At 35.4% G+C, this 13,974-nt stretch overlaps 1 protein-coding gene across 1 annotated transcript; it reads left to right on the top strand.

Annotated features, from left to right (window-relative positions):
* The first annotated feature begins 225 nt into the window (after positions 1 to 225).
* Positions 226 to 7,597, top strand: LOC107763568 (UDP-glycosyltransferase 75C1). Its single transcript, XM_016582054.2, is given in 6 exon segments — positions 226 to 373; positions 376 to 581; positions 1,237 to 1,486; positions 1,843 to 2,115; positions 3,054 to 4,444; positions 6,958 to 7,597. Coding segments are annotated over 5 exon segments (2,220 nt in total). The 3' UTR covers positions 4,397 to 4,444; positions 6,958 to 7,597.
* The last annotated feature ends 6,377 nt before the right edge of the window (positions 7,598 to 13,974 follow it).

Raw genomic sequence — 13,974 nt, forward strand, 5'->3', positions numbered from 1 at the left:
ATTTCTTTAGCAAATCAAATATCCACTTCAGAACCAACCAAGAAAGTATATTTCTTCTCTCTCTATTATATACAAAAAAAAAAATACAAGGCCATATATCATTTTAACTAGGCAAGGAAAATATGGTGCAGGCCGTCTTAGCACAGCGGTAGAGCGTTTAACCACGTGGTCGTGGGTTCAATCCCCACAGAAAATATGGGCTGTTTTTTTTTTTTTAAAGAAAATATGGTGCAGCCTCATATTATTTTAACAACATTTCCAGCACAAGGACATATTAATCCAGCACTACAAATTGCCAAAAATCTTGTCAAGATGGGCATAGAAGTGACAGTTTCAACAAGCATCTACGCCCAAAAACTTATGGATGAAAAATCCATTGTTATCCAAAAGGGTTGAATTTTGTTCCATTTTCTAATGGATTTGATGATGCTTTTGATCATTCAAAAGCCCCAGTATTTTACATGTCACAACTTTGTAAATGTGGAAGTGAAACTGTGAAAATAATTATTCTTACTTGCTCTGAAAATGGTCGTCCTATAACTTGCCTTCTTTACTCCAGTTTTCTTCCTTGGGCAGCAGAGGTAATGTGTCACCATTAAGTCTAAAAGTTTAAATTATTAGAGATATTTAATTATATGAGATATATATTTGACGTAACTGGTAAAGTTGTTGTCATATGATCAGGAGGTCACGGGTTCGAGCAGTAAAAACAGTCTTTTGCAGAAATGTAGGGTAAGAATGCATACACTAGACCCTTGTGGTCCGGCCCTTTCCTAGTAGCGGGAGCTTAGTGTACTAAACTGCCCTTTTTTAGTTATATTATGTCACAACACTTTCATAAGGTAGGGATAAAGTTTGCGTATACACTACCTTGCCAGACCCCTTTTATGTAAGATTTTACCGAGTTTGTTGTTGTATATTATATCACTAGACGCCTTCTCACGTTTGAGCCTAATTCTTTACTTGGACCAAACATGTGAAGGTTTGAACTCAGGATTGGACATCTTACCTGCTCTAATATCTTGCTGAAATTATTAGAGAAAACTTAGTTTTAATTATTTAATTATATTATGTCTCAACAGGAGGTCGCAAGTTAACATCCCTTCTGCTCTTCTTTGGAGTCAACCAGCTACAATATTGGACATAAATTATTTTCACTTTCATGGTTATGAAAAATCCATTTTTAATGAATCCAATGATCATTGGTTAATTCAACTTCCAGGGCTTCCACAATAGAAAACTCAAGATCTTCCTTCATTTTTACTTCCCTCAAGTGCAAAAGGAAGTCTTCGTGTTGCACTTCCTCCTTTCATAGAATTAATAGACACATTAGATGCTGAAATCAACCCTAAAATTCTTGTGAATACATTTGATGAATTGGAATTTGAGGCACTTAAAGCTATAGAAAATTACAAATTTTATGGAATTGGACCATTAATTCCTTCTGCTTTCTTGGATGGAAATGACCCTTTGGATTCTTCTTTTGGTGCTGATCTTTTTGAGAAATCAAATGATTATATTGAATGGTTAAACTCAAAGCAAAATTCATCAGTTGTTTATATATATCCTTTGGGAGTTTAATGAATCCATCAGTTAGTCAAATGGAGGAGATATCAAAAGGGTTGATAGATATAGGGAAACCATTTTTATGGGTAATAAAAGAAAATGAAAAAGGCAAAGAAGACGAGAAAAAAATTGGTCGTATTGAAGAGTTGGAAAAAATAGGAAAAATAGTGTCGTGGTGTTCACAACTTGAAGTGTTAAAACATCCATCTTTGGGATGTTTTGTTTCTCACTGTGGATGGAATTCGATTCTGAAGAACTTAGCTTGTGGAGTGCCAGTCGTCGCATTTCCTCAATGGACTGATCAAATGACAAATGCTAAACAAATTGAAGATGTGCGGAAAAGTGGAGTGAGGGTAAATGTGAATGAAGATGGTTTTGTGGAAAGTGAAGAAATGAAAAAATGCATTGAATTGGTAATGAATGGAGGAGAAAAAGGGGAAGAATTACGAAAGAATGCTGAGAAATGGAAAGAATTGGCTAGGGAAGCTGTGAAGGAAGGTGGATCTTCACACAAGAATTTGAAGGCTTTTATTGATGAGGTTGCTAAAGGTTATTAATATGTTTTAAAACTTAGTCTTTAATCTATGGAGCTTTCTTTTCTCTTTTTTTGGTCCTTCTCTTCTTCCTTTTTATCTCTTGAGAATAAAACGATTATCGCTTCCGAGAGTCTTTCAGAAGCAGTCTCTCTATCTGCACAAGATAGGGTTAAGGTTTGCGTATGAACTACCCTCCCTAGACTCTACTTGTAGGATAACATTGGGTATTGTTATTGTTGTTTTTCTTGTAATAAAATGAACATAGCTTAGTGGTCTTGGTATCTCTGTCTTACCAAGTACAAGATTCTACTTATGTTTCGCCTTTAAGTTTTTACTTAATAAAATCCAAGTTGAAAAAGTACAAAAAGATCATGACAAGTTATAGTCCAGTTTGTGAGTTTTACACCTCATATGCTCGGGAGATATGGTTTTATAATCCGTTACAAATGTTATTTTAGCTATATGAACCTTTTCACATGATCAAATCAGTAAATAAAATACAAGAGATATGTGTATGATCATTTTCTTCAAATGAAATGAACCGGGTTAATAGATTTTTAACCACAACAAAAGCAATTCTCTCTGTTTCCTACTCTCTCTATCGTTTGTGGGCCCAACTGTCTCTCTCTCAGATCTTTCACCTTCAAAATTTAATGTCTAATTGCAGGAAATTGAGATAACTTGTACTTGTGGGAAATTTGTGGCTACATTTGCAAATTGAAAGATAATAGAGTACATAAGTGAATGTGTATGGATGTTATCTGGATTAGGTCAGTGATTACAATATTCTCCACTTATTGATTATCTTCTCTATATAACATCTAAAATCTACTAACAAACATAACCAACATTTCCAGGGAAAGAAAAAATATTTACAACAGTAACCAACTCTTACTTCAAAAATGGAAACTTTGAAAGATGATTGCCATGTTCTTCTTGTGACATTTCCAGGACAAGGAAACATCAATCCATGCATTCAATTTTCCAAACGTTTAGTCAAATTAGGAGTGAATGTCACATTCTCCACAAGTCTAACAGCTTTCAATCGCATCGCAAATCTTCCAACTATAGAAGGATTAACATTTGCTCCTTTCTCTGATGGTTTTGATGGCAACTTCAAAGGGTCTATGAATAACTTCCACGAGTTCAATAATTCATTCAGGACTCAGGGTTCGGAGTTTGTGATCAATTTGGTCAAAACCAGGGCAAAAGAGGGTAACCCCTTTAAACGTATTGTTTACACGACCTTGACTGGTTGGGTTGGTTTACTAGCCAAGAACATAAACGTTCCATCGACGTTTCTTTGGATTCAGCCAGCCACAGTATTGGATATTTACTACTATTTTTTCAATGGTTATGAGGATACTATCAAGAATTGTCCAAAGGATCAATTTTTAGAGCTACATGGATTGCCTTTGTTATTCCCTCGGGATTTGCCTTCGTTCGTGTTTGCTGATTCAAATGATTGGGCATTACTGTCAATGAAAGATCATGTCGAGTTAATGAATAGTGAGATAAACCAAAGGGTGCTTGTGAATACTTTTGATGCTTTAGAAACTGATGCTTTGAGGGTTTTAAAGAATGTGAATATGGTTGGAATTGGCCCTTTAATTCCTTCAGCTTTTCTTGATGGAAATGATAGTTTTGATACTTCATTTGGAGCTGATATGAGACAGGATTCAAGGGATTATATTGAGTGGTTGGATTCTAAGGCTAAAGAATCTGTAATATATATAGCATTTGGTAGCTATTCTATGATACCAAATCATCTTATGGAAGAGATTGCTCAAGGATTAGTATTGTGTAAAAGGCCTTTTTTGTGGGTAATTAGAGATGGACTAAATGGTGAAAAACCATTTGAAAAATTGAGTTGCAAAGAGGAATTGGAAGAGTTAGGTAAAACTGTTTCTTGGTGTTCTCAAGTGGAGGTTTTACAACATCCTTCTTTGGCTTGTTTCTTGACTCACTGTGGCTGGAATTCAACTATTGAGAGCTTGGCTTCGGGGGTGCCAGTAGTGGCATGTCCCCTCTGGACTGATCAATTATGCAACGCAAAGCTTATTCAAGATGTTTGGAAGACGGGAGTTAGGGTAAACACTAATGATGAAGGCGTTATTGAGAGGAATGAGTTCGAGAGGTGTATAGAGATTGTGGTAGGAGATGGGGAAAAAAGGGAAGAATTAAGAAAGAGTGCTAAGAAATGGAGGAATTTGGCTAAGGATGCTATGAAAGAAGAGGGTTCATCTAATGTAAATCTCAAGGCTTATGTTCATGAGGTTTTGCTTGGTGGATAAATCATTCATAAGTTGAAAGAAAAAGGTCAGACCAATGGATGCAGTTCGGTAATCTTTCTCATTCGAATTTAACTTACATACATTGAAAATGTAATTTTTTTTAGTATTATTAGTGCATTTAATATGTTGTAACCGATACTTGCTTTAGTAACTAAAATCATATTTTAATGTAGCCTTAATACTCTCTATATGTAGTGAAACCAATTTTTTTTGGGAATAGGGTAAATAATCTGTCATCTAACATGATTTTTCTTTCTATTAATGGCTTTAACTATAACCCTAACATCCTCTAGATCTAAGAGTCATGAAAGACGTAATTGAAATATGTAACTGGAATTAAATTATATTGGTAGCCTATCGACAAATGTCGATATTGTTATGTTGACCACTAGGTCATGAAGGTTCGTTTATGAAATTGGATGTGCATGTATCTCAAACGTTTAGTTCATCACACATGTTTGTAGCTAAACAAGTGAGAAACTCTCATCTGCCATGCCTCAACATACTATCAAGTATTGAACTGATTTTATAAGTAAGTAGCGCGTCTGAATACAAGTGCTAAGACTTAGTAATAAGTTATAGTGCCTTAGTTGTAAGTCTAGCTTAATTTGATACTTGTGCAGATACGATATACCCTTCGAGCACAAAAAAGTACATCTCATTCAGTAATTTGCAATCCAAATTGATCTGTAGTCTGCTTTCTTTCTGTTCTATTACTGGTGTGCTTCTTTTTTTGATTTGGTGGTTTGGGGGGGAGGATTTCTGGTATGAAAAATATGAAAAGTTCCTGGTATGGTGTAAGATACTGAGTAACAATTATCAGATGCAAAAATACGCCACTTGAGTCAAAAGATACAACAAGAAACCAACGAAGTATTTATTTTGTAAGCACTATGTATCAACATGGAGAAGAACAATCTTGGCGTAACTGGTAAAGTTGTTGTTATGTGACTATAAGGTCATGAGTTCGAGCCGTGGAAACAGCTTCTTGCAGAAATGCATGGTAAGGTTGCATACTAGGGATAGAGGCAGAGTACAGGTTCGGCGGAACCCAGTAACTTTTGTTCAAACTATGTGTTTGTCTTAAGAAATCCATTGAATATGTACAACTTATTAATTTAGAACCCAATAGCTTAAAGGAATACAACCCCGAACCCATAAGGTTCAAATCTTGGTTCCGCCTCTGCTGCGTACAATAGAACCTTGTGGGTTTGTCCCTTCTTCGGACCCGGAATAAACTATGTGTTTGTCTTAAGAAATCCATTGAATATGTACAACTTATTAATTTAGAACCCAATAGCTTAAAGGAATACAACCCCGAACCCATAAGGTTCAAATCTTGGTTCCGCCTCTGCTGCGTACAATAGAACCTTGTGGGTTTGTCCCTTCTTCGGACCCTGCATTAGCGAAAGCTTAGTATATTGGGCTGCCCTTTATATATAACATGAAACCAGCAAGAAAAGAAAAAAATTCCCATACTACAGCACAAGTCCCTACTGAAATCATATCACATTCAAAATCTCTCTTTAGTCAAGTGGAAGTTAAAAACTACACAATCTCTACAAGTCAATTTTCATCATGCAGAAATGTGAACAATAGAAAATGCTCTTTTCTTTTATCTTGAACTGGGCTACCACCACCAAACATGGGCCAAGCCCAAACGGTTAGGACCTATTGGGTTGTGCATCCATATGGAATAATTAAGTGGAAATGGCACCAGGTAGCCACTCTAAAGGGAAGGGCTGCTCTTTAGAAACTAGCCAGTGCGTCTTGAATTTCAGTTTTTTAGTTTACTTTATTAGGAAAAAATGTCCTAAATTGTTGTGAAGTTTAGATTTTTAGTTTAAAATTTCAGAACAAAATAAGTACTAACTAATCTCAAAATAAAAAATGTCAATCCGTGCACTTGCCCCAATAATTAAGAGGAAGGCACAGAAGTTATGCCAACTTTCCAAACTTCATTTACTGGATCAAAGACAATATAAGATGGAAATGTGCATGGGCTAGCCTGTGGCCCATGTAAGGCCGGGCTAATTATTTTAAGGCCGGTCAAAATAATAGACTGACCCAACCTAGCCCGCCCAGTGCCAAGACCCGCGTGTGAGAGCTATTATATACAGTAAAAATAGCTCGGTCTAGCCAGTTTTCTGATTGGTCATTCAAAAATAGCCAGCGTTTACCAAGTCAATGAAAAATAGCTACTATTTTGTAGCAACAGAGACCGATCCAGCATAATATACTGGAGTTCGGTGCACCTGTGTATGAACTTCAGCATATTATGCTGGACTGGTATACTTTGCTGGCTCCAATATAATATATTTGAGACTGGAGCACCGGTGCTCCAAACTCCAGTATATTATGTTGGATCGGTATATTATACTGGAACTCCAATATATTATGCTGGTTACTTTTCCGGATTTTGAACAGTATTTTTGTTCAAATTTATATTTACATGAAAAATGGCTAAATTTTGATTACTTTTAAAATTGAGCTATTTTTGAACGACCACTTGTAAAAAGATGATGTATCTTGTAACAATTTGATTTTTACATGTTATGCAGTTCAATCAAACATTCAAGTGATGGCTATGCGAGTCCTACCTTTAGAGATACAGATGATTGAGCAGGTTCTAATTCCAGATCTTACCTCATTAAAAGGCAGATGTTTCTCCCCTTGCAAATCTAGTGCAGAATGCAATGTACAGAAAATGTGTTCACAGTGTCGAAAGAGTATGCGTTGGAGGTCGTCTAAGAGTTGCATGGCTCCAAATTAACCCAATTTTAATTATTCTCAGATGATAAAAGCCATGTTTTCTATGGTCCTTTTTATTTTATTTGATCGTTCTGTGAGCCGAGAGTCTATCAGAAACAGTTTTTCTACCGTCACAAGGTAGGGCTAAGGTTTGTACACACTACCCTTTCCAGACCATATTTATAGAAATACACTAGATATGTTGTTCTTGTTATTGTTGTTGTTAGTTGCACCTTCTAATAGCCGATGATCTTATCAAAACAAACTTTCTACCTGCACAAGATAGAAATAAAGTCTGTGTATGCATTACCCGTCCCAACCTCCACTTGCAAAAATAAATTGTGTATGTTGTTGTTGTTACTTGATCCTTCTAAGCTTTGTGTCACTTGTAAAATAAAAGTTACTATCTGTATTCTTCTGAATAAATAAATGTGTGTTTAGGTATTACCATATTAATATGTTATGATGATCTTCATCATGTGTATGACTATGTATGTTACTTGTATTTCCTTTCCTTTATTTCTTATTGAATTCTATTCCATTAATTATTTTTTGTTGAATTCTTTCTTTCACTTCAAATAGATCAAACAACTTTTTTTTGTATTTTTCTAGCGTCTGATTAAATAGATCAAACTTTGGCTTAAAGGAAAATATAAATTTGTCCAATGGAAGAATATGACTGGCGTCACTTTCGAGCAGGTACGATAAGACACTCCTTTGCAATTTTGTTAAAGATATCTACAGCTGTATAAATACTAACACTCACTTCGATTCATATCATCTGCTTAACTAATACTTAAATATTAGTCAATACCCTTTCTGTTTTACTTTATATAATAATATTATTTTTTAATTAGTAAGTTTGGAAAAAAATAATTTATTTTTATATTTAAAAATAATTTAATTTTAAATTTTTTATTTTTATCCCGTATTATGATAATATACTTTTTAAATCATAAAAATCTAACAACTGTTATAAATATATTATATTATGGATGTTCATTTAGTACTCTGTTGTAAATAAGCTTCCTGAAGAAGCTTATCCATATGGGACTCCACCGTAAATATGTTTATCTATTTAGTACTCTATTGGAAATAAGCTTCCTGAAGAAGCTTATCCTTTCAGTACCCAGTTATGGATAAACATTACCCCCGATAGAAGATTATCCATATCGGGTATAATAAGCTTATCCTTTCAGTACTCCGTTATGGATAAACATTGCTCTTAGTAGAAGATTATCCATATCTGGTATAGCAGCAGCTTACACAACAGCTTCCTTTCTTCTATAAATAGAAGAAATTTCAGTTCATTATGTACATCAGTTTGAATTCGAATAATATAACAGTTTCTCTCTATACTTGTCTTTACTTTACAGTCTTTATTTTATAACACGTTATCAGCACGAGACTCTGACATCTCGAGCAAATACTTTGAAAGTATTAGAGGTAAGAACTTTCTTTTCCTAAATAATGTCAAATCTTTCTAAACTTGAATTTGTAGCCCTGGATATATCGGGCAAAAGCTACATGTCTTGGGTGCTTGATGCTGACATTCATCTTGATGCGATGGGTCTAGCAGACACCATCAAGGATAAAAATCAGGCATCAAACCAAGACCGTGCCAAATCAATGATATTCCTACGCCATCACCTTGATGAGGACCTGAAAATGGAATATCTCACTATTAAAGATCCAGTCATACTGTGGAATAATTTGAAAGATAGTTATGACCACCTGAAGATGGTCGTTCTTCCACAGGCACATTATGATTGGACTCATCTAAGGCTACAAGATTTTAAATCTATCAGTGAGTATAATTCTGCTATGTTCAGAATTATTTCCCAATTGAAATTATGTGGTGATAATATTACTGATCATGATATGTTGGAGAAAACTTTCACCACTTTTCATGCCTCGAATATGCTCCTGCAGCAGCAATATCGAGAGATGGGATTTAAAAAGTATTTTGAACTTATCTCACATCTTCTTATAGCAGAGCAACATAATGGGCTATTAATGAAAAATCATGAAAGTCGACCTATTGGTTCTTGTCCATTCCCTGAAGTGAATGAGACGAACTTCCACCAAGCTAAACGTGGAAGAGGCCGTGGCCCCAGTTGTGGTCATGGCCGTGGTCGGAGAAGAAACCCCAATCATGGTAATAATAATGCACCAAAGAAGCTTCTTCACCACCAGCAGTGGAAAAGGAAGGAACAAAAGCATGATGCGGTGCAAGTGCCAAATGTAGAAAATGCATGCTATAGATGTGGAGGAAAAGGGCACTGGTCACGTACCTGTCGTACGCCAAAGCACCTGGTTGAGCTTTATCAAGCCTCCCTGAAGAAGACAGAGAAAAATGCTGAAGCAAATTTTATTTCTGAAGATAATTTAGACTTCATGCATTTGGATGTAGCTGATTACTTTGCACTCCCAGAAGGAGAAACAAGTCATGTAATCGGTAGTGAATCTGTAGAAATGTAAATATTTTAATTTTTGTTGTTTGTAATAGATAGTATGGTTATGTAATTGTTGTACATAAATAAAAGTTATGCTTTGATAATGATGTTTACTATAATATATTTTATTTATGTTATTTTGAAGAATATGGATAACCCTCAAATTATGTTTGGATCAAAGACAAATCATGAAGATATTTGTGTTATTGATAGTGGAACAACTCATGCCATATTCAACGATCAGAAATACTTTTCTTATTTGCATAAGGAAAAAAACAAATGTTTCAACAATTTCTGGTAATATAAGTTTGATTGAAGGCTCTGGAAGAGCCATAATATTTCGTCTAAGGGAACAAAACTTACTATAGACAATGCATTGTTCTCCTCCAAGTCCCGAAGAAACTTGTTGAGTTTTATAGATATCCGCCGAAATGGGTATCATGTTGAGACAATAGATGAAATGAATAGGGAATATCTTTGTATTACAAAGAATATTTCTGGCCAGAAATGCATTGTAGAAAAGTTACCAACTTTATCTTCTGGCTTATACTATTCAAAAATTAGTACAATTGAAGCACACTCTATCGTAAACCAGAAGTTTACGGATTCAAATACTTTTGTGCTTTGGCATGGCCGTTTGGGCCATTCCGGATCAATAATGATGAGATGAATTACTGAAAATTCGAGTGGGCATCCATTAAAGAACTTGAAGATTCTTACAAATGACGAATTTTCTTGTGATGCTTGTTATCAAGGAAAAATGATCACTAGACCATCACCAATGAAGGTTGGTATTGAATCCCCTGCCTTTTTAGAGCGTATACATGGGGATATATGTGGACCTATTCACCCACCAAGTGGGTTGTTTAGATATTTTATGGTCCTAATAGATGCATCTTCAAGATGGTCTCATGTATGCCTACTATCATCTCGCAACCTGGCGTTTGCAAAGCTATTAGCCCAAATAATTCGATTAAGGGCACAATTCCCAGATTATCCTATAAAGGCTATTCGCCTTGATAATGCTGGAGAATTCTCATCTCAAGCTTTTGATGATTATTGTCTATCCGTTGTGATAAAAGTTGAACATCCTGTAACTTATGTTCATACTCAAAATGGCCTTGCAGAGTCATTTATTAAACGCCTGCAATTGATAGCAAGACCACTACTTATGAAAACAAAATTGCCCACTACTGCTTGGGCCATGCTATCTTTCATGCAGCATCACTTATCCGTCTCAGACCGATATATTATAATAAATATTCTCCGTCACAATTAGTTTTTGGTCATGAACCAAATATTGCCCATCTACGAATTTTCGGATGTGTTGTATATGTGTCAATAGCACCACCACAACGTAGTAAGATGGGACCACAAAGAATGATAGGAATATATGTGGGGTTTAAATCACCCTCTATTATTTGCTATCTTGAACCATTGACAAGAGATTTATTTACTGCTTGATTTGTAGATTGTCGGTTTGATGAAACAAATTTTCCACAATTAGTTTAAATCACCCTCTATTATTTGCTATCTTGAACCATTGGCAAGAGATTTATTTACTGCTTGATTTGTAGATTGTCGGTTTGATGAAACAAATTTTCCACAATTAGGGGGAGAGAAAAAGGAAATAAAAAAAGAAATTGTGTGGAAAATTTCATTATTATCTCACTTTGATCCCCGTACCCCTATATGTAATCAGGAGGTCCAGAAGATCATCCATTTACAGAATATAGCAAATCAAATGCCAGACACATTTACTGATTTGAAAAGGATAACTAAGTCACATATCCCAGCAGAGAATTTTCCTATCCGAATTGATGTCCCAATAGGACCATTTACTAGCATGAGAGATAGTGAACCTAAAGCACGCCTGAAGCGTGGTAGGACTTTGGGTTCTAAGGATCGAAATCCTCGAAAAGGAAAATCGACAAATGATCAAAACGATACTATGAAGGGATCTCCTGAAGAGACCCAAAATCTGATTAGTACTGAGATTCCTGAAGAAATCAATGAGCCCGAAGCTCATGTGAGTAAGGAACTTTTAATAAGTTCGATCGGTGATGGGATTAATTTAAATCGATCTGAAATAGAGGTGGATAATATTTTTGCATATAATATTGCACTTAATATTATGCAAGATAGTGAGGATCTTGAACCTCGATCTGTCGAAGAATGTCGACAAAGATCTGATTGGCCAAAATGGCAAGAGGCAATTCAATCGGAATTGAAGTCACTTGCTAAAAGAGAGGTCTTTGGACCAGTAGTCCAAACACCTGCTGGTATAAAACCAGTTGGTCATAAATGGGTTTTTGTGCGAAAAAGGAATGATAAAAATGAAGTTGAAAGATACAAAGCTCGCCTTGTTGCACAAGGATTCTCACAACGACCTGGAGTCGATTTTGATGAAACATATTCACCTGTTATGGATGCCATAACATTTCGATATCTCATCAGTTTAGCACTACATGAAAAGCTTGAAATACATCTAATGGATGTAGTTACAGCTTATCTGTACGGTTCACTTGATAATGAAATTTATATGAAAATCCCTGAAGGATTTAAAATGCCTGAAGCAAAATCTCAGGAAATGTATTCAATCAGATTACAAAGATCTTTGTACAGTTTAAAGTAATCTGGGCGCATGTGGTATAATCGCCTTAGTGAATATTTGCTGAAAGAAGGTTACATAAATGATGTTATTTGTCCATGTATTTTTATAAAGAAAATGGCATCAGAATTTGTTATACTTGCTGTTTATGTTGATGACATAAATCTTGTTGGAACTCCAGAAGAGCTCCAAAAGGCAATTGAATATCTTAAGAAAGAATTTGAGATGAAAGATCTTGGAAAGACAAAACTTTGTCTTGGTCTGCAAATTGAACATTTAGCAGACGGGATCTTTATCCATCAATCTGCCTATACATAAAGGGTCTTAAAACGCTTTTACATGGACAAAGCGCACCCAATGAGTACACCAATGGTTGTTCGATCATTTGAAGTGAATAAGGATTTGTTCCGACCTCCAGAAAAGGACGAGGAACTCCTTGGTCCCGAAGTACCCTATCTCAGTACAATTGGTGCACTAATGTATCTTGCTAATGCTACAAGGCCTGACATAGCATTTTCTGTTAATTTACTAGCAAGATATAGTTCTTCTCCTACACGGAGACATTGGAACGGGATTAAGCATATATTGCGATATTTAAAGGGAACTCTTGATATGGGTTTGTTTTATGCTAACAAAGATAGTGCAGACCTTGTTGGTTATGCAGATGCAGGTTATTTATCTGATCCCCATAAAGCTCGATCTCAAACCGGCTACGTATTTACATATGGAGGTACTATCATATCATGGCGCTCCACAAAGCAATCTATTGTTGCTACTTCTTCAAATCACGCTGAGATAATAGCTATTCATGAAGCAAGTAGGGAATGCGTATGGTTGAGATCAATAATTCATTTTATTCGAGAAAAATGTGGTTTGGAATGTGAGAAAAGACCCACAATTTTATACGAAGACAATGCTGCATGCATAGCCCAATTGAAGAGAGGATTTATAAAAGGAGATAGAACGAAGCACATTTCACCAAAATTATTCTACACACACGATCTTCAGAAAAGTGGTGACATTGATGTGCAACAAATCCGTTCAAGTGATAATCCAGCAGATTTATTCACTAAATCTTTGCCAACTTCAACTTATTAGAAGATGGTATACAAGATTGGAATGCAGAGACTCAAATATTTGAAACAAGGTTTTTATCAGGGGGAGTAAAATGCGCGATGCACTCTTTTTCCCTTATAAGGTTTTTTCCCATGAGGTTTTCCTTATAAGGTTTTTAATGAAGCACCTAGCAATGCGTCTTACTAAATATGTGTACTCTTTTTCATTCACTGGGATTTTTTCCCACGTGGTTTTTCCTAGTAAGGTTTTAGTGAGGCACATTATCTTTTAATGAATATCCAAGGGGGAGTGTTATAAATATATTATATTATGGATGTTCATTTAGTACTCCATTGTAAATAAGCTTCCTGAAGAAGCTTATCCATATGAGACTCCAACGTAAATATGTTTATCTATTTAATACTCTATTGGAAATAAGCTTCCTGAAGAAGCTTATCATTTAAGTACCCAGTTATGGATAAACATTACCCCCGATAGAAGATTATCCATACCGGGTATAATAAGCTTATCCTTTCAGTACTCAGTTATGGATAAACATTACCCTCGGTAAAAGATTATCCATATCGGGTATAATAAGCTTATCCTTTCAGTACTCCGTTATGGATAAACATTGCTCTCAGTAAAAGATTATCCATATCTGGTATAGTAGCAGCTTACACAATAGCTTCCTTTCTTCTATAAAT

The sequence above is a fragment of the Nicotiana tabacum genome, chromosome 20 (assembly GCF_000715075.1).
Source record: "Nicotiana tabacum cultivar K326 chromosome 20, ASM71507v2, whole genome shotgun sequence".
Taxonomy (NCBI): Eukaryota; Viridiplantae; Streptophyta; class Magnoliopsida; order Solanales; family Solanaceae; genus Nicotiana; species Nicotiana tabacum.